The sequence below is a fragment of the Sceloporus undulatus genome, chromosome 1 (genome assembly GCF_019175285.1).
Source record: "Sceloporus undulatus isolate JIND9_A2432 ecotype Alabama chromosome 1, SceUnd_v1.1, whole genome shotgun sequence".
Classification (NCBI taxonomy): Eukaryota; Metazoa; Chordata; class Lepidosauria; order Squamata; family Phrynosomatidae; genus Sceloporus; species Sceloporus undulatus.
This window is the reverse complement of record NC_056522.1, coordinates 78,035,413-78,058,129: the sequence shown is the minus strand read 5'-3', so window position 1 is coordinate 78,058,129 and position 22,717 is coordinate 78,035,413. Positions and strand designations below refer to the sequence as shown.

General features: G+C 37.1%; 1 protein-coding gene across 2 annotated transcripts in view; it reads left to right on the top strand.

Moving 5' to 3' along the window:
• PACRG (parkin coregulated) overlaps positions 1 to 22,717 on the top strand; it is a 308,951-nt gene that overhangs the window by 49,141 nt on the left and 237,093 nt on the right. For both annotated transcript variants that reach the window (XM_042474688.1, XM_042473864.1), the window contains exon 2: positions 6,529 to 6,663. In XM_042474688.1, coding sequence (XP_042330622.1) covers positions 6,529 to 6,663 — 135 coding nt within the window. The remainder of the gene's footprint in view (positions 1 to 6,528; positions 6,664 to 22,717) is intronic.

The following is a 22,717-nucleotide window of genomic DNA, read 5'->3' as shown; positions in this document are numbered from 1 at the left end:
AGGGTAAAATAATTGATTTTTCCCTGTTTATTTTTAAGCCTGCATATTTCCCATATTCTTCTATTGATTTAAGTAGGTGTGTCATACCTTCCACTGGATTTGATAAGATTATTGCCAAATCATCTGCATATGCTAATACTTTATATTCGAAACTTCTTATTTTTATACCCACAATTTTCTTATCCTGTCTAATTTTATTATTCAATATTTCCAAGGCGGTAATAAAAAGAAGGGGGGATAGGGGGCAACCTTGTCTAGTACCTTTACTTATTTTAATACTTTTTTGTCATTTCCCCATTGATCAATAGTTTAGAGTTTTGTTCTTTGTAAATTTCCTTGATCCATTTTATGTAATTTTCGCCTAATTCCATTTTTCTGTTGTACAATTTTAAACTACAAATAGAGTACATAACCTTTAAAAGGTAGCATACAAGCCATGGTGTTCTCCTTCATGAATGTCATTGACATAATAACAAACTGCTATAATCTATATAAGAGCAGTAATCTATTTTACAGCACAAACCTATGCATTTCTATTTAGAAATAAGATTTCTTCTGGTCAGTAAGACTTATTATCATGTACATGGGACACATGTACCTGGATGTAATGCTTGGATAATTCATTGGGGCATGTGTAGACTTTTATAAGATTATGCTTTTCATCTACTGTCATTATTTCCTATTTTCTTGAGTCAGTGGGAACCTAATTCCCTTCCTAATACCCATCTAAATATATGTGAACATTAGTGTGTCATGACATAATACAATGAACGACTGATTCAGGTAAACAATTAAAATAGAGGAAATTTTTATGAGTTACAAAACAGAAGATGTTGTAAGCACAAGTCGTGTAGTAATAAATATTATTACTCTTCCTGTTTTACTGCATGCCTTTGGCATTGTTCTTCTACCCCTAGTTTTGTAACTGATATTAATCCATATTTTGTAATTCTATTTATTATATTAGTTTTAGAATTATATGCTGCTCTGGGCACTTTTATTACAAGAGCAGGAGATACTAGAATAAATGTATACCATCCTCTGTAATGCTCAAAGTCCAGTTTGTTGACAATAGTCAGGTAATTCAGTGTCTTGCTCCTACTCTGCATTTCTAAACTGGTTTAAACTTCTAAATATCTTAAATTAACATGCTCACTAACTTTTACCTGTGCTGAGCATAACAGTTTCTCCTTTCTGTCTTTTATGGCAAATGTAATAATGTAGGGGACTTATCTGAATTTTCTTCTGTTCATTTCTTTAACTATATCCAGAAATGGATTTTAATTTAAACTTTCTTTCCTTGAATTACCAATAAAGCAATCCAGTTGACTTAGACTGCATCTGCACTTCATAAATAATGCAGTTTGTCACCAGTTAAAATGCCATGGCTAAGTACTGTGGAAGCCTGGGATTTGTAGTTTGTTGTAGCATCGTAGCTTTCTGACAGAGAAGGCAAACCTACAAATCTCAGGATTGCACAGCACTCAGTCATGGCATTTAAACTGGGTCAAACTGCTTTCAGCAGTGCAGTTGCAGCCTTAGTTGATTCAAGTAATCCATGGCTTTGAAAATCAATTTTATTATAAACCTCTTCTTGTTTTACATATTTCTTATGTGTTTTATTGCTGGAACAATATTTTCCTTTTTTAAAATTTTTTTATTAAGAATAAAGTATAACAATCTATAAAGAATAAGGAAAAGGAAGAAGAATATTTTCCAAAAGAGCAATCTTCTTGAAATTTTCAGACTTCTCTATATAACAGATGTTCTGACAATATTTTTTACTCCAAAAGAACAAATATAGGTCTTGAATGATCAAATACTTGTAGGAATACCTCTAGAGTACATTAATTCTAATTGTTTATTGATAGTGTTTGTCATAAATAAAGATAACATTTTAATTTCTATACTACCTTTTCCAGAGAGATTACAAAGAAAACGTTAAGAAACAATTACTCCATTGTAACAATGATGGTTTACAAAACATGGGTATTTATAAGTAGCTTTAATATCTTTTAGATCTATCTCAGATTCTTATTTCTTATTCTGATAACTGTGACAAGATGAGTGAATCCATATGATGTTGCTAGGTGACCATGGCCCCATACAGACAGGCCAAAATAAAGCTGCTTTGGGTCACTTTGGAGGTATGCTCCTTAAATGATGCATGCATACTAAGAGTCTGGAAGCCGCACCAAAGCCACAATCCAGTCCTAAGGACTGGAGCACAGCTTTGGCGCAGCTTCCGGACTCTTAGTATGCATGCATCATTTAAACAGCATACCTCCAAAGTGACTCAAAGCAGCTTTATTTTGGCCTGTCTGTATGGGGCCCATGATTTTTTAAATAAATTTTAAATGCAAAATAACTCTGAGAATCAAGTTTCTCTTATCTTCCTCACTCTTTCTTTTCTCCTGTTCCTCTCTTTTTTCTCCCTTCTTTTTGTTCTCTTTTACTGATGAATAACGGATGAAATACTGTTGAAAGATACCATGTGCTTTGTTGCAGCAAGCTTCATGAAATCTTTTCTTAAGTGTATAATTATTTATTATTTTTCTTAGAGCACATGTTTAGGACTTCACTCATTTACAAACCTCCAGAAGATTCTGTAATAATTTTCTCATGTGGAATATTTAGAGTGGGTGGGATATTATTTTTCTGAAGGGAAAAAGGCATGTTAATTTCTAGAAGAGTTTACTCTAACCTAACCTTCAGGGATGCGGTGGCTAAGTGGTTGAAACACCAATTCTGATGATTGGAAGATCAGAAGGTTGGTAGTTCGAGGCCTGAGTGCTGCATGATGGAGTGAGCTCCCATCACTGGTCCCAGCTTATTCCACTTTAGCAGTTTGAAAGCATGCAAATGCAAGTAGATAAATAGGTACCACTTCTCAGTGGGAAGGTAACAGCATTCAGTGGAGTCACGCTGTCCCCAGTCCTCGGACAATGTTGGCTCTTCGGCAAAGAAGCAGAGATGAGCACTGTCCCCTACAGTCAGTTACAACTAGACATTCATGTCAAGGGACTACCTTTACCTTTTTAACCTTCAGAGGCTTGTAGACCTTTGTTTCTCATCATTATCATCATCATCATGTAAATGTTATTTCTTTTCAACTTCAGCTCAAGCATGTTAAAATACAAAACAATTAAAAACACATAAAATTAGCAGTTAAAATACAATACAGTGGGACCTTGGTATCCATGGAGGGTTGGTTCCAGGAAACCGCCCCCCTCCATGGATACCAAAAATGGCTGTTGCTAAAGTCATTATTTAAAAACTAGTATTAATTGAGATTGAGGCATGTAAGCTGAGAAGCAAATTGGGGGCAATGCTGAGTGTCTGATTTGATGCAGCATTGCAAACCAAAGCCCCATTTCCTGTGATAGGTTCACATCAGACACACAGCATTGCAAACCAAAGCCCCATTTCCCATGATAAGCCCCAGAGCTGGGAAGGTGCTGCTTCTGACTGCCTTGCTAACTCCTTCCTCTGGGATATGTTTAGATCAACCAAGAGGATGGTGGCGGCAAGAAGGAGCACCATGCCTCTATTCTTCCTGCTTCCTGGGAGAATACCAGATGCCCTTCCCAGCAGCAGAAACAGAAAGAATGTGTTCCAGGTGCCTGGGTCTTCCTGCCGTAGCCTCTCTTCCTGCCCGCAGATTCTGAAGATGCCAGCCACAGATACTGGTGAAACGTAAGGAATAAACTCTTCCAGAACACGGCCACATAGCCAAGAAACCCCACCAAAAACTATGCCCGCAGATGGCTTCTCAGCCTGGATGCCTCAGTGTCAAGTATTTATATTTAAAAAAAATCTGAAATCCACAGATACCAAATCCATGGATACCAAGGGCCCTCTGTACTGTAAAACCATTAAAATACAGTACACTCATAAGAGCACTAGAGTTTCTTCTTCATCATCTATCTCTTGATGGTAGAGTCTAAGTCCAGCAAATCTATGAGATTTTAACAAGTGTTAATATTTAGTAATTGATTCAGTGGGTCTCCTCTGGTTGGAACTGGAAATTGAATTTAGCCCTTTCGGCCACTGTTCTTCAATAGCAACACCTTTACAGACAGATACCAGAAGAAGCATCAGCTTTCTGCATCAACAAAATTATGCACATTTTGTTAGAATGGCTTCACATGTGCAGTCTGGGATTCCCTATCTCAGATATTTGCATGTAGATAGTAGTTAAAATGACATATATTTTCTTTTCAACTTTTAGAAAATAATATTTACGTACATTATCTCTTCTATTTGTACAAAAGCCCTCGAACGAAGGTAACTGTTGGTGTCTCCACATTCTAGTTCTAGGTGAGAATCATGTGGACCTCTCAATATTTATTGACCAGCTCCTAGCAGCCATCGTCAGCATAGGCAATGGCCTGGGGTCATGGGGGCTGCAATCCAACAACATATAGAGGGTTGCACAATATCCACATCTGTAGATGGTCCTGGGGGATAACAGAATCTCTTGCTAAAGCCATTTAAAACGTTCAAGACTCAAGTGACATTTGAATAGGGGTGGGGGGGGGAACCTATAAATATTCATATCCCAACCAAAAAGGAGCTTCCAAGTATCATCCTGGATGGATGAGAATCTTCACAGTCTGGAACTTTTTCTGTGCAAATAATGTATGGGTTTTAGTGTGCAGAAAATGACATTATTTTTTTCTTGTAGAAAGCAAGTTTCCTGATCAGAATATATGTTTTCATTCAAGGAAACATGTATGTACAGAAAATACTATTTTATATATTTAGAAAGACATGGATTTTTTTGCAGATTGAATGCAGAACTGAGGAATAGTGCAGTTTTCTGGAACTTCCACAGTTAATGGTTAAATTAATTCCCACACAAAATGTTCATCTCAGAATTTAAACTTTGTCTTCTTGATTTACCATTAGTAGTAATAATGGTCCCCCCCACAAAAAAAATGAAAGGAAAAAAAAAAAGAAAAAGAAAAGGTAACTGATGTGAATATTTCTCCACTATATAATGTTATTGAAATGACTATTGAGGAAATGATGGATTATTGCAGGAATCAACAAATTGTTTCTGGGATGCAAGATAGATGCTCCATTATTGGGGGAGCTTCCATTCAAAGAAGTAGAGATGAACTAATGGAAGGACTCTTTCCAGGAACACAGCTTTTATTTTATGTATAGAAGTATTTTGTATTTACATAGCAATTATGTTGGATCCCACATACCACATTTTTAAAAACAAACTCAGTCTCAGAGGCTATACATTTTTTCATGTTGTACATTTCCCTCTTGAAAATGTTCATTGTGAAAGAGATGTAAAAGAAGTGAAGCAACTCATTTTGAATTCAGTTTAGAAAATAAAGCTAGTGGTATGTCTATATGTGCATGATATGTGAAAAAATCTGAGATACAGATCTCAAAACTGGCCCTGAAAGACATCCACTTCACCTTTCTCATGTACCATTTCTTTTTATGTTTGGAAAAAGAAAAGAAAACAAGACTGGGTGGGACTAGTTCCTTCTTGTATGAGCCTCTAGTAAAAATGAATAAAAGTGTTGTCCTCACAGTACAGATAAAAGGGTGACATTTTGCTCCAGAGTGCCAGTTGTTATCTGGAAGGGTGGCATCATAACAAACAAAACAAGAAAATGCACTCTGAGAAACTCATCATGATGCTGTACATACAACAGGTTTATTAAAGCAAGGCTTACTCCAACCCTGGAAACCTCGCTTGCTGATCAGTTCTTCTTAAAAGGAAATGAATGGGGTCCCACAGTAACTTTAGTTATTCAAACTGTTCATTTGGGACTGAACCAGCTTTGTTGAATTTAATTCATAAACTTTCCTCTGGGGTACAACTTAGCTACAAGTTACTGTCACATAATTTCATTGATTCCTGGTGCTCATTCCTGTTGCTTCAGACACACAGTGAAAAAATGTGAGTGTGTGATGCATATTTTGAGCTTGATTCACATGTTTAGGGGCACGTTTTGCTCTTGATTTCTTCCATGTATACATTGCCTTCAAAGTGTTTTATTTTAATATGATTGTCTTAATTGCATTTTAAAATTGTATTGTTTTTAGCTCATCCTTGGACCAGAAGAAAGATGGCTTGTAAACAAATAATTAAAATAAATAAAAATAAGTATGTTGAATTCTATCAAGTATTTAAATATGCACAAATTTTACATCTGATGGTTAACCTTTTGCATTTCAAGGCTGCATTAAGTAAGTTACCTGAAGACAAAGCACTTTTTCTTATTATACATTGAGCAATATAACTACATATAAAATCCTAAATATTTACTTTACAATAACCTGTAGTTTCTATAAAGATCATTATTTTTATGAGATAAAAGCCAGACAAAAATATAGTGTGCCATAGGGAACATAGATATCAGTGCTATTGTATGAAAAGCATCTGGTCTCTAAGCCATTTCAATTAAATCAGTAATTTAATCAAAAATGTATTTCTTGATCTGACTACATTTTGCATGAAGGATTTTATAATTATTATTGTTGTTAATGTTTTTTTAGGTGAAAGGTCCCCCAGCTGCCGGAGCATTTAAAGAAAGACCAATAAAGCCCACAGCCTTTCGCAAGTTTTATGAGCGAGGTGACTTCCCAATTGCCCTTGAGCATGATACAAGAGGAAACAAAATAGCCTGGAAGGTAAGCCAGGGCGCAGCTGTGACAGCCAGCTGCACTTATTGAAGTGACATCTCTCATTGCCAAAAAAAACGTTGGCTTATAAGTAAATATAAGTGGAGTAATTTCTTAGCAAATAGAAGATCGTGGGGGAGCAGTTAGAGAGTGGCCTCCTGAGTCAGCCATCTACCTTGGCTAACAATTAAATTATATGCTGCAAAAAGGAAGATGACAGAGTTGCTTTGCCTTAGAGAATTGTCTCCTGCTCAATTCATCTCTATTTTTATGAAGATCTGGCAACCCAGCCTATTTCAGGCAGTCCATCAAATGATGGAAGTGGCTGGATACAGTGAGCAGCAGCCATTTATCTCCCCCCAAATTTCACCTTCCTGCAGGACAGTTCCAAATGGAAGCTTTAATTACCTAAATGGATAGGTCAAGATTGTCTGCTCCCTTGAAATGCAGAGCAGAATACAAACGAAGGCAGATTCTCATTCCACGGCTGCACTCCCAGTCTGCAGCATATGTCAGACAGCGTAATCGCTGTCATACGTGCCCCTGTTAGAGGCTGACCTCCACTGCTGAAACCATTATGGTTCCGACATCTCTGACAAAAGGTTAATTGGCTTCAAAATAAATGTATTGCCTAATGACTTCATTCTAATGCAGCAGTGTTCCTCTCTAAAAGGCTCAGTGATGTTATTTGTAAAACTTGCCAATCTTTTAAGTAAATGGAGCAGGCTTTTAAATTTAATTTGAAAAATGAATGCTGATCTTTAACCTGCTCTTTCCATTTAATTATTTTTGTTACAAACATGACTTTCTGTGTAAGTCGGACACAACTTCAAGGCATGCAACAACAGTGTGTTTATTATTTAATTGTATCTGTAAACTAGGGGAGAAAAGATTCCCAAGAATGAGCATTTGTGTGTGGGGGAGCATGGGACCCCATGCTGCCTTCTTTGGACATTTGAGTAGGTCATCCTGAAAATATTTTTAATTTAAACTCTCAGAATTTTGTTAAAATATGAACAAATAAGACTCTTCAGGCAAGACAAGGATGATGATGATGATGATGATGATGATGATGATGATGATGTAGCGGTGTTTTGTTATTAATATGAAATGATAAAGAATCTTGATACACTAGAAAATGTGATACATTTATACCCTGCCTGCAATCAAAACTAACATATGCCTTTGGTTCTGCTTCTAGTTGGGCTAACTAGAGTTAACATTTCTGTCTGATGTAAATAATAGAGTAAGAATAGTAAGAACAAGAAAAGATTTGCTTTGATAGTGATTAAGCTCAGCAGTTTTATCACAAAATGCACGTAGAAGATTGCTGTAAGAATATCTGTAAATCACATTGTATGTTTTGCTTCAAAATTCATATTACTGATGATGATATAAAGATTTTAACATGAAACTTTATAAGAAGTGACAAGTACAAAGTATAGTACAAAGCATTATACAACAAAGTGTAATGCTTAAGAGACCTGCTCTGAAAAACTGTAATCGCTGTGGAAAATATGGAGTTATAATGCCCATTAGCTTTCAGTGGATCATTTTCCAGCTCTTCACAGGGTGATATATCTGAATACTGAATGTCATTACAATAACCCTTTTGATATCTTCTTATTTTGTCCCAAGGGCATGGGAATGGCAGGACTCCCCAAACCAAATGTACCTCCATGTAGGAATTGCTACGTACCTTGTTTTAAATGGTTTAAATTAATATTTCAACTGTATTCGTTTTAAATTGTATTTTTAAAACTTTTGCATTATACATTATTTTTGTTTTATTTCAATCTGTACTGTACACCACCTTGAGTCTCATTTTGGGAGAAAGGTAGAATAGAAAATAAATTGTCTATAATTTCTTTTATGCAAATGACTTCAAGTTAGGAATGTGGTCACATGTGAAGCAGCTCCTAAAAGCATAAAGCCTTTTTATCTGGCCAAGAACTGAAGTGATCTTTGATAAGCCCAAGGTTTAAATTTTTATGTTTTAATATAATATGTGTATTACTTCAGCATTTAAATATTTTTAATTATTTATCCACTTTAAAGATACATACCAAGGTATATAAATGTAAACAAACACTTGTTGTTTCCTATGTCCGTTTGAGTGAATAGTAATTAAAAATCTACCTTGTTTCAAGTGAACTTACCCATCTGCAACTTTTGTTTTTTAAACTAAATGTATGTGGCTTTACCCAAAAAGGAAGATACAAAAGATTGCACTAACCTTAGGACCATTTCACTGATTTCCCATGCAAGCAAAATCATGATCAAAATTCTTCAGCCAGGACTTCTACCATATATAGAACAAGAAATGCCAGATGTTCAAACTGGTTTCAGGAAAGGAAGAAGTACTTGAGATCATATTGCAAACATATGTTGGGTAATGGAGTGCATCAAAAAATCCCAAAAGAAAATCACCCTGTGCTTTATAGATTACAGCAAAGGCCTTTGACTGTATAGATCATGAAAAACTATGTATTACTCCTAAAAAATGAATATGCCACAACATTTCATTGTTCTGATGCATAACCTGTACTCAGAACAAGAGGCTACAGTCAAAGTTGTGTGCCGGAAATAGAAGGAACATCAAAAATTTAAGGTATGTACATGACACCATATTACTACTACAAAACAGCAAAGACTTGTAGCAAGTGCTGAAAAATGTCAAGAAAAAAGTACTGAGGTGGGTTTGCTGCTGAAGATTAAGAAAACAAAAATAATGGCTACTGATGGTTTACATGAATTTAATATAAATGATGAAGAAACTGAAATAGCTAAACATTTTCCATACCTTGGCTCACTCACTTGACCAGAATAAAGATTGCAGGTTAGAAATCAGAAGAAGATTAGGACTTGGAAGGGCAGCTATGGAAGAATTAGACACAATCCTAAAGTGAAAAAATATATTACTGAATACTAAAATAAAGATTGGGATTTTGAGACTAACTGTGCAAAATAAGTTGTAGCATCAGCTTTCATGGACTTGGTATAATTCCTCAGTTGCATGTAGTGAATAGGTGCCTAGGAAGGACCTTTATAATCTCACTGTATGAATATGCAAAACTTGTGAGTATGGTGATGAAGTGACAAGATGAGGGACAAAGGTAGGAGAAAGGATGTTGCCAAAGGCCACAGTGGGTGGATAACCATATGAATGGTGGAAAGAGTTTTGTAATGTGATGTGTGCAGGATGGGAAAAAGAAAAGAGAAATGATAAACTGACTAAAAGTGTCCTCGTGAGGTCAGGGAGCTGGTCAGCTGGCATGCCATTCCTGCTTTGTTCACAAGGTGGAAATAGTTGGATGGCAGGCTCCCCAGAGGTGGAGGAGCCCAGAGATCTCTTCTGCTGCTCTGGAACCTCTCAGCCAAGCCGTGGGGGTGAGCAGGACGGTCACTGAGTGAAAGTGAATTGGGTTCCTTTCTTCTCCTTCCATATGTGAAGATACTGGCTTTATTAGCTCTCCTGTATTTTAAAATTTTTCCCAAATGTTTTGAATCTTCAGTTAGTTGAATCTGTGTATCTGGAGCCCATGAATACAGCTGGCCCAGTGTAATTATTTTTTTAAAGCAATAATGCAAGTGAAGCATTGAAAGCTAGTAATTAAAAACACAATGCAAGACATTGGTAAACAGCACTTTGGGGCTGAACTGGAAAAGTGTTGATTAGGTAAAGGCAAGAAGAAACAAAAGGCTCAAGTTTTTCTCAGATGTTTTTTCTAGCATAATCTGTGTCTTGAGAAATATTTGTAAAAAGGGATGAAAAAGGATGCACCCGGTTCGGTTCTTGCTACAAGAATAGCCAGGTTATGAAAGTCTTTTCAGTTAAGGTGGTGAGATAGTGATGATTCTGGTTCTGAGAAAATGATGCATTCAGGCAAATGTTCTTCCATGTTAACAGTTCTTTCTGTGCTGATTCAGCAGGCTGTTTACAGTCAAGGAGTGGGGAGATCCCGGCTTTATTCCAAACTCATATTGATGTGCAAGAACTTAATCCCATCTGGTTAGAGATAGTTTAAATACAGCATTTATTTCAGTGCCAAAGTGCATATTCTTCCATTTAGTTCAAACTAAAGTGCTTCTAATCAATTTTTTAATTTTCCTAAGTACTTTAGTGGGTGATCAATTAAATCACTATTTATGGATTCATAGATCATTACTCCCATCCATTGCTGTACCATTTCTTTATTAAGCTTGTTTTAAAAAGAAAAGAATTTGAAAACTATTGGAATGAATATGTAATGGAACAAAATTAGTTAGCATTTTGTGTCATGAAAAAACAGAACAAAAGATTGGAAAGCATGTATTCACAGAAGAAGAATAAAAGGTGACAAAGAGCCCGAATAGACAGGCCAAAATAAAGCTGCTTTGGATCACTTTGGAGGTATGCTATTTAAATGATGCATGCATCCCAAGAGGCCAGAAGCCGTGCCAAAGCCATGCTCCAGTCCTATGGACTGGAACACAGCTTTGGCGCAGCTTCTGGACTCTTAAGATGTGTGTATCATTTAAACGGCATACCAACAGATTTTGGCCTGTCTGTTTGGGTCCAAAGACATGAAACACATGGGCTGAAAGAAGTGTTTTCTAGTTGTTTTGGGGGTATGGCATTTGCATGCAAATGCCATGCCCCCAAAGCAGCCTGTAGTCACTCAAACACCACCCTCCTGTCCAAAGGACTTGATTAAAAAGGAGTCGTTTTAATCTGGCTCCTGGGCGGTGTGGCTTGGGACTGCATTAAGCGGTCCACTTTGAGAGTGGGCTGTGCAGTCACTATTGTCCTGGCCAAACTGAAGCCCGATCACTGCTGGAGTTGTCAAAGGCCATTCCTTCCTGACCATCTGCTTTGCCCCAAAGTCCCATGTGGTATGTGATGGTCCAAAACCTTTTATTCCTTAAAAAGCACAATGTGTTTTGGTGTATCACCAATTGGCCTCCTTCAGGGACTATTATAAAATAAACAAAAACATATTAACTATAATTGTGGTATTGAGACAACACATAAATCATTTCTCAAACATAATATCTTAAAAATTAAATAGTATCTATTATACATATAAATATGTACAAGTATTTATCAGAAATTTCATATTTATCAGAAATTTGTGGATTTGCAGTCTGCACTCTCAAAGTGGACCTCTCCGTGGATTGAGAGCAGTGATATATTCGAGTCTTTTAGTCCAAGTCTCAGTTCTCTATATTCAAATCTCAAGTCAAGGCTCAAGTCCTTGCAAGATACTTTCAAATCAAGTGTCAAGTTGAGTCTCAAGTCTGGGAGCCAACCTTTAACAGAAAAAAAGGAGGTGAGGTTTATTTCTTGGAAAGAACAGCAGGTGTGTTAGGCAGTGGGTCTGAGGCAGGGGTTGAGGTCTGCTTGGCAGCCTGTCCCTGCTGCATATCAGAGGAGCCTTCTAAAGCTTCATGCATTTTTTAAAAAGCATGCTTTTTTTAAATTTCCTCATGTCTCTCTCCACTTGTGTCTCTCTACAGTACTGTCTTGTATCTCTCTGCAGCCCACAAATACTCCATCATTTTATTTTGTATAAGGGACTTGATTACTGTACAGGAGATCTCTGGGTAGACCTCAAACCACCTGGTTCTATCTTTGAGGTAGCAGCAAATCTCCTGATAGTTGTATCACTTCTATCTCCAGCTTCATGTCCTTTTCCAGACTCACAAATGTACATATTACACGATATGTGTTGTAGCTCCAAGGGTTTTGGATTTCAGAATTTCAGATAAGAGAGACTTAACCTGTATAAACAAACACACACCAGCTTTTTAAAGATGCATAGTTGTATTTGTACACTAAAACAACAGTCAGGGTAAAATAATATATTCTTAATCCTACTCTGTGAATATTGATTGGGCCTAGTAAAGTCTATGCCATAGCAGTGGTGGCAGCAAAGCATCCACATAGTGTTGTCCAGCAGAGCTATTTTGAGTGGTTAGGGGCTTTCTTCATTTCTCCCCCCAAGAGCAGAAGAGAAGAGTTAAGAGGTGATATGATAGCCCTGTTTAAATATTTGATAGGATGTCATATTGAGGAGGGAGCAAGCTTGTTTTTTGCTGCTCCAGAGAACAGGACCCGGAACAATGGATGCAAGCTACAGGAAAAGAGATTCCACTTCAACATTAGGAAGAACTTCCTGATAGTAAGGGCTGTTCGACAGTGGAACACACTCCCTCAGAGTGTAGTGGATTCTTCTTCCTTGGAGGTCTTTAAGCAGAGACTAGATGGCCATCTGTCGGGAACGCTTTGATTTGGATTTCCTGCATGGCAGGGGGTTGGACTGGATGGCCTTTGTGGTCTCTTCCAACTCTATGATTCTGTGAGTCCCACTGTGGGAGAAAGACAGGATGTAAAATTTGGAATGAATGAATAAATAAATAAATAAATAAATAGTAAAGGGCTTTCCCGCTCTCTCTGCATTTTTCATGAATGGGAAAATTATTTTATCAGGTAAAGTATCTAGTTTCCTGATTGCTGCAATTTGCCATGGGAAGACTAACAAAAGCCTTGACAAAGGTTCAGCACTGATGAATTATAAACATACTTTTATGGTCCAAATTAAATGTAACACTAAACAGATCACTAGGGAAACCTATCAAAGTTTTAAACATTAATAGCAGGTCTTGAGAGACCAGTTTTTTATTGGAATATCTCTGGGTGGGAAGGGTTTTCACCTGCTGCCATGGCACTGTCAAAAATCCTATCCATCTTGCCACACACATTGTTTGTTTCAAGAGAAAAGCTCCAGTTGCCTTCCTGGAGAGCTTTCTTTCCCTGTGGCTAATAACATCAGGAGAGGGATTTTTGGCAAGACACACTGTGGTCCCAAGGAAAGTCCCCTCCCCTAAAGGTCAAGCATTAAAATGGGTTTAGCAGCAATGTCTTAAGTTTCATTATGAAATTTGTAGTACTCTCTGACTGTCCTTGACATACCAAACATGCTTGCTGTGAGTGATCAGACATGCGAAAGATGAAAAGAAACGCATTTCCCCTACAAAATCCAGGATAAATGACTCTGTGCACCTGGATGCTATACAAAACACCAAGCTGGTAATAATAACAGTGCCTCCTCAGGGATCGTATGCACTCTTTAGAACAGACACAGATCTTGCATTCTCTGTAGTGGTCCACTTCCCAACTCACAACACTGTGTATTGAAGTGGAGGTGGAACAAGGCTTTTTACATAGTCTGAGTAGCTAGACTGGACCGTAGCCAGGTTAGTGAATGATCTCATCGAAATATGCAGCCACCAAGTGGCTGCTCATTTCATTTACATGGTAGAAGTGGCCCTGATGATAAAGTGTATCATTCTAGATAACAAGAGCCGGAAATGGTATTCTTCTGTTTAAAAATTATGTTTACATTACCACCCTTAGTTACTGTTGAGTTTATTCCAGATAAAAATTATTTCTCTTCCATTTCACTGTGGTTTATTATTTAACTAAGAAACCTAAAACTAAAAGTTATAACAATATGCAGGATTAATTTCACGCTCAAGGCAGTTATTAAGATGGGAATAGATAGTGGCTGCATAGATCATGGTTAGTATTATTTGCAGAATGAAAGATGAAGTAATATACTTAAATGAACATAATTTTAAAAATTCTGTAATTTATTAGCTACCTATATTTGACACAAATGATCTCAGCAATTTTTGGAGGGAGAAAAACTCACTATTCACTGTTCCATATTGTTTTTTGGTATTTGAGGCTCATAGACATTTCTCTTTCAGTGGTTTCATTTGATTGGCAATACACTGCGCTTTCTTTCCATTATCTTCATGATTGCAATTCAAAGCATTTGAAGAAATGTTTTTCCTATCCCTTTAAGTAAAGTATTCTGTTTGGTAAAGTAGTGACGTGTACATTGATTTAACATCTGTACAATTTATTTTCTCCTAAAGAATAAAGGATGTTGCCTTGGAAATGCCCTAGTTTTCTTTTTCTTTTACTAATAGACCCTCACTACTATTTGAAAGTCAACCATTAGGAGGAGTTTTTTTTTCTAAAGACCTCTAAAGAGAAATGATAGTTCACCTGATTTTTGTGACACAGAACATTAATGCCTCTATTATTAATTTGTCTATGTTGTTACATGGGAGACCAGAGAACATGCAGTGCTTTAAAAACTAATTCTATAGTGGGGTTTTTTTTTCTGTACATATTTTAAAGCCATCCTTTTGCTTGATGCATATTGCAATTTTAAAAAAAACTTTATAGACTGAAAACCTACTCATGTATCAGAAATAACTTTGATTTAAATTTGTTAAATGACCTCTGAAAAATAGGTGAACGTTTCTCTCTCTCTCTCTCTGCTGAATGGGCTAGTACTCTCTGCTTGTATAATTTATGTGAGAAATTAGTGGGAATGGTTCTCTTTTATGGAGCTGTGCTGCTTGTAGCAAGCCTGCAGAAACAATTTCCCCCCAAGCCTCCATCTGTTCTTCAAACCAGGGCATATGCCATCTCATCGAGCTTGAAAGTCAACTGATTTATAACTCCTGAAAAGTGCATAGATTGAAAAGAAAGGTCGGCTGCTGCTCTGTGACAATGATTTGTTAGGCACTTGGATAAAGACAATTCACATTACTATGGACCCAAGGGGAAACACGCAGTGTTATAAGCTTCAGAACGTAGTAGATTGGCAGCCAGGAGGAAAACAAATGGCCCCTCCTCTTTCAGTTAAAACAGCCACTTCTATTCCAAAAGGGAGCATGCCTGGCAGGTAAATGGAAAACATTGGGGAGACATCTTGTTATCACAGTGTGCTTCAGATCTGATAGCCCATTTCTCCCCCAGCTATAAAGGTTGCCTTCTACAAGTGTTTGCCCCTGTTGCACTCTAATCTTTAAACTGCACATGGAAGCATCAGTCTTAAAAGAACTGAATGCTGCTTGTCAGGAGGTAAATTTCTGTTCAGTGCCACCCATGGTGCTTTGATAAATTTTTCGTTTCTGCCTGGGAGGTAAATCCAAAGTCCTGTCCCAATTAGAAGCATAATGAATGGCTTAATCTCTGTCCTATCACCAATCCTTCTCCCTCTTTCTTTTATTCAGGGGCTACAAAGAGAGAATATGGTTTGGCAGGTAACAAACCAAATCAAACTGACAATGTGACCATCAGGAAAATCAATGCCTGTTTTGATGTTTTCATTTGTGTTGGTGAAATGCAATGTCCCTTCTGATGTGACACCTTTAGTGGGAAAATGAGGTTTCAGATCCTTCTAATCTTATACAGTACAGGCTATATTTTTATTCAGTTGCTATCTTCCTCTCAAAGCATACTAGCTAGTGCTTATAAAAATATTTTAACAAGTAGTGTGTTAAACCCATTAAATCTACCCATTATGTAGAGAGACTTCTATGCTGCTTCTCAATGACTGGGTTTGAAATACATAATAAAACAAGTTTACAGTCACTTGGTATTGTATAATAGGTTAGTGTACTGAGCTTTTTGGTAGTGATTGTTTCAAAATACCTTCCCCAGTATAACTTAGTAACAAATTAATTAGAGAAGTATTTTGATATCACTACTATCTGAATCCATTCAGTTCAGAATAAGACTATCTGTACAACACAGGTCCAATACTGCCAGCTAATCTATTTCAGATGACAGTATTATGGCCCTGGTGGTGCAGTGATTAAATGCCTGTATTGCAGCCACTCACTCAAAACCATAAGGTTGCGAGTTCAAGACCAGAAAAAGGGCTCAAGCTTGACTCAGGCTTGCATCCTTCCAAAGTTGCTAAAATGAGTACTCAGATTGATGGGGGCAAATTATCTTACAGTTGTAAACCGCTTAGACACTACTAGTCTTAGGCAGTATGAAGTGGTATATAAATGAAGCTTGTTTGTATTAGAGAAGGAAGGCTATAAAATAGTAGTGTCTGAATGGAATAGAAAGACTTTTCCAAGTGTATTTGGAGCAAGGGTAAGTGGGCCCTTCTTCAGGTAGCCATATCTCTTGGCCAAGCACATAGGTGCTCAGGACAGTGGTTTTCAAGAGGCTGCATCTTACCTGCAGACGGCAAGGGTTTTAACCTTTTGAGATTCTTGCTTTGTACCTTTGGCTTGTGCTATCCTGATTTTAGAGTAGTTCCCTAGGATTATATTTGAAGTTCATTCAGAAGCTAGGGACAGGCAGGGAAAGGCTGTTATCTCTCCTTGTTTCTTCCAAAAGATCTCTTGCAACGTCCCACTCTGTACTTTTATATATATAAACACAAAATAGCAAGAGCAGGCACTATCACAAACCCAAATAATTCTCACCATTTCATGATGACTTTAGATTTGTTCTTTTTGCCGTCAGTGTTGCACAGAGCATATCTTTGAATTTTTCATTTCATTACTAAGGACCATTTGCTCTGCCTTTTTTCTTTTCTTGTATTACTGCTAGGCTCACGGCTGAGTGTGTGTAGAGGATGTGGTCCTTGAAAGACAACATCATTTGGGATGGGAATTTCTAAATATTTTAAAGGCACCAGATCCCATATAATCTTGGATCTAAGCAGATCCGCTCTGTGGTACTTGGATGAGAGACCATTAATGCTATAGGCTATATTTCTGAGGAAGGGGCGGGAAAAACCTCCTTTGAGTATTCCTTGCCTAAGAAAACCGTATGAAATTATGGAGTTGCCATAAGTCAACAGGCAACTTGAAGCTACACATATGCACATGCGCGCATGCGCATGCACACACACACACACGAACCACAAATGTTCCTGCTTAAAAGAGACAGTGCAAGTAGTGCAGGGATTGTGTGAAACTCCTTCTGTCTTCCCCAGCAAAATTTGATTATAGAGTTCCTTTTCAGAAGTGAATACCTCTAGTATTCCCAAAATCTGGTAGCCGTTGCTTTTTTTCTGCCTGGCAACAAAACAGAAAAGGATGTCAGTAGGATGCTGCATAGAGAACGAGCAATGTGGTCAATTCTGAAATAAAGTGCTTTTTCTAAGACCATTTATAGCTGCATTAAACTACTGCTGTTCAAACCAAGAAGTGTAATTCAGCTTTAATTTCCTAAATTTAAACAAAAGATAGTGTATTGAATGCTTGCTAGAAAGCAATTTGCTGGGACAGGCATCATAATGTAAGCACTGCCTTTTTGAATCGCATCAAGGGCCCGTTTCCACTATGATTTAAATTGATTTGTTGATTGGCATATATGTGCCTCGTTCACACTGGAAATAGTTTCAGACCTGACTGCGTTTGCTCTGAGCCGCAATGAAGCGAGGCAAATGCAAAAGAATAACTTTTTTGGGGGAAAGGTAGTTCTTTTAAAAATAATTGATTAGAAAATGTGTTCAGCAAGTGGGAACGATGGACCTGAATTGCATCACACTGGAGGGGAGGGACTAATGGCAGAGGGCTGGCAGAGGGTGTAACCCATTTCGTCCCTGGTTTTGGGGAAATCTCCCATTTCCCTCCTCTCCTTTCCCAAGACCCATCCTACATTCCAACCTTTTATCCATAATAAATTCCAGAATGTCCTCTCAGAGTACTAATCCCATACTCAAAGCACCACACCACTCTAGCTCCCAATTGCTTCACTGTTCATTTCGAAATATAAACATAACTCACAGTTATAAGTTATATAGCACTGGCAGCACTATAGATTCCCTACCACTACTGAAATCCACTGATTTCCTACACTGTGAAAATACTCCTATTTCCTGCTTTTTTTCCCTTAATCTTAGCTTTATGTCCTGTTAGTCTAGTATTTTTGCAATAATAGAACATTTATTCAAGTGTTATGGCTCTTGATTTCTGCAAGTTCCTCCCACTCATTTTAGTACCACATGCAACATCCCATTGTTTTCCAGAGAATTCCCCCAATACGCTTAAGCAAATCTTGAGGTGTCACAGAGAGTTGTAAGGAAGAAGGGAAAACTATGGCCCGAAAAAGACGGGTGAGCTGGGGCGGCTTCCAGCTGCTCAGAGGGCATGACATTTACATGACACATGCCCCCAGAGTGCCAGGAAGGTGTGTCGGGCCCAAAACCAGCCCCAAAAGGAATGGCTTTTCCCCACTCCTTGCTGCAATCCATTTGAGACCACAGCAGGAGGTGCCTTCAGGCCATGGCATGTGTTTGCCACAGCCCTGGGGTGATTGAGCTGGGAGCAGCTTTTGGCTGTTCCTAGATGCCCATCTGTTTCACCCCAAGATTGAAGAGGCAGATTTTCTACCTTTTTTGTTTGTCTGCTTCAAGACAGTATCTACTGAATTGTCCTATTCATGTGTTTGCCTGTACTTTCAATGAATTATAAAAATCAGTGAGGCACAACTTTCATTTGCAGAATCATCCTGATGCTTTCTCAGTAGTGTTGGGCTCTGTATATTTAATCATGCCAACTTTTCTGTAGATAGATAAAAGGAACTTGAGACAATAAAGTATTTGTCTCCAGAGGTCCAGCCAGCTAACCCCATTTCCCCAGATACTCAAATTCTAACTCCCCACGCTTTCTAGCACTATCAGTAGTCAGTGACTATTCTATTATAGTAAAGGATGCTCAGCCATTTTGGGTGTGCGTGTGTGTCCCAGTAAGTTTTTGGAGGTAGTACTTCTGCAAACCTTGGAGTTCCCAAGTTTCCTGTGAATTACTGGTGGATGATGCTGTTTTGAATACATAAAGACAGGTACTCAGAATTTGAGTTTGCTATTGTATGATTATATGATTCTTATATGGTATTAAATATAATATATATAGTTTGAAATATTGGGGAGGCAAATGGCAGTATTTAAGATAATCTCATTCAAAGGCTAACATTTGCTTAACTAAAACTGTATATGATCATCTTTTAATATTTGAGCATACTTAAATAGTAAAGTCTCTGGATTCCGAGGGCTTTTTCCTTCTGATTTTCTTCTGTATCAAATAAGAAAATGTGCTTGCAATAATTTTAAGGAATAATCGCTAAAACCACTTTAGTGTAATGAAATAAATTATATGCTGGGGGACATATTAGATGCTTGAAAATTGGTATCACAGTTATAACTCTAGGCTAATAAATTAACAAGTTATATTTTAATTAAGTACATATTTAAATTAAATGCTGCAATTAAAGCATCATGAGTCAACCCTCTTTCTCTGAGTGAATTTTGTTGACATTATTCATTGGCAGAAATTATATTTTATTCAGTTTTTATTCTACATTCTTCTTATTCTTATTTTTTTTAAATCACCAAAATATTTCAAAATGGACTGCTGACGCAGATATAAAATGGCAGAAGCAATAATAATCCCTGTTAACAAATATTTTCCTCCAGAGCTATTACCATATATATGTTAAACCAGTGACCTCACCATCAAATGGTACTATGATATCACAAAACTGGACATCCTGCTTAGAAGACAGAGATGATGGAGGTAGTGCCACCATCAGGCAGTTGTGATTGCTGTTAAATTATTTTCAGTGCACTCTAACATGTGCCTGTATATGTTTTCTAAATGTTTGCCATTGTGTTCCTGCCAAGACTTTCACTAAAAGCTGATCTATGTGGAAACACTTAGCTGAGCAGGGTCTCATGTGTGGCTCAGCTAATTTAATTTAATCCTTTAACCTTCATTCTGATCCTTTTCCATTGGTTTCATTAATACATCAGTGTAGCTTCCATGTTGATTATAGTGATTGCTAATAGTGATTGTGTGATTGACACACAGATTTTTTTTAAAAAAAAGCATTTTGAAGGAATCCCCAGTTGACATGAGAATGGACAAATATCTGGCTTACATAGGAAAGTGGTTTTCATTGGCAAATGTAACGATTTAATTCATTAGCAATTGATTCATCATCATTCATTTAAAATTACTCAGGGCAACATAGACAAGTTAGTTGTTTAGTTACGCTTCCACAGCTGCTAAGTGATCTTGAGAAACAAGGACGTAGCTATGCTGGTCCTACAGCAGGTTTATAGGTGTTTGTTGGTGATATGTGGAAGATGAGCTATGGAGATGTTGCTACAGTTGCACTGCTGATCTTTTCCTTCTTGGTTTTTGTTATATTGGATATCAGAAGCATGGTCACTCCATTCCCAAAATACATTAAGCAAAAGATTTAAAAAGTTCAAAACTGAATTGTGCCATCATCATAGTTTTGTTCAAGGAAAGGAGCAAAAGTCACATTCAGAACTTTAGATCGATAAGTCATTTACCAGTTATATATAAGATTTTCACAAAAATATTAACCTACACACTTCAAGTAATCCAGATACAATCCACTGAGGGAAAAGCAGGCTTAGAAGCAATTTACAGAACTTTCATCCATTTATGAGATGCTCGTTCATTATTCCCAAGAATAAATGAAAATGTATTGCCGTTATATCTAAAGTTCATCTATTATTATATAGTAAGTATAATATCATTTATGGAAAAAGGAAATTGAGAGAGCCAATTCTGACTTTATTTATAACATATGCCAGAATGCTACAACAGAAAGACATCGAGAAAATAACATTCAAAGGGGGTTATTCCAAGAGGGTAACAGATCTCAAAAGTCCATCATAATAGTATTGAATAGAGATAAATAATTCCATTTTTTGTGAAAATAAATCTTTCCCTCCTTGAATCAGTCCAATATCTGAGAACTTAGCAATTCATGAATTAATATTTCGACAATTTGCCAGTGGTACATCCCTGTAAAATTTCCATTTAGTAGACATTAATTAGACATTAGCAAATGCACATAAGTCAGGTGACATTTTACATTGATGTTAAATGATTGATGGATTCCACATTTGCAAAAAGAAATTGTATAGTTGAATCAGTGACCAAGTAAACAAATATAATGAGAACATTGACATTTACATCACACCACATTGAACATTAATTAAATTCTTTAAATTCACATTCTAAATACTTACATCACTGATACTTTTAACAGTCATTGGCTTAAAATAATTGCAGATACTTTTAACAGTGTTATCTACTTAAAACAACTGTATATTTAAAAAGTTACATCTAATGATGAATACATCAGGAATTAAATTGAAGTAAATATAAGGTAACATTAAAGATGAACTTATATAAAACAAACAATTATGTTAACTGTGCTGTAAAATGTCAGCAATTTCAACATGATTTTGTGGGGGCAAAATCTCTTAGGCTGATATTTGTCAGTACATGAAAAATGTATGAATAAAATTCAGAAATGAAAATGTGTAGACTTTTGGATCCTAGCAACAGTTGTGTACCAGGGATGGTGAAAGCTAAATCCCTAACCCCTCTTCCCCAAATATCCCCTGTTCCTCCTGAAGACTGTTGAATAAGATAGATGTTGGTGTTAATAACTGAGGTGAGGGACAGTCTATGAAAATCAGACAAGAGGCTGTGTCTGTGAGTGGAAACGTATGGTAACCTCCACCACATTTCAAAGAACCTACTTATCCAACATCTCTCTATAGTACAGCCCACTCATTCAGCAGTGCCCTCTGAATCTCAGGGTCCCTTTGGATGGGAGATGGGGGGGGTGGAGCATCAGATTCCACCATTCCCACTTAATATGCTTCTGTTTGATTTTAATTCAGAGTATCATGAAAACTACTGGGTGACTTTGGGTACCTGACATGCTCTCAGCCTCAGAGGAGGGCAATGGAAAACCTGCTCTGAACAAATCTTCCCAAAAAAGTGCAATGATAGGGTCAATTTTGGCTTGCTATAAGTCGGAAACGACTTGAAAGTACATAACAGCAACAACAAATCTTGGAACCATCCTATACCCCAAAAGAGAAATGATTTAGGTTCTGTTGGGGCACAGTGCTAGTGTAATAGTTCATTATACTAACAGCATTACTTTTGTCACATAGAGGGAGAAGGAGGTTATATGAAAATGGAAGGGTTCTGAATCCATGATGCCTTTTTCTTAAATGCCTAGGCAGGAGCAAAGAGTCAATATAGAGCTGCCTTGGGCAATTACCTGTATTGTGGTACAAGCAATTGGCAAACCCAGCCTGCCTATACTGCATCAGCTGCTTGGATTTCCCAGAAGCCAGCACATAATAATAATAATAATAATAATAATAATAATAATAATAATAATAATAAT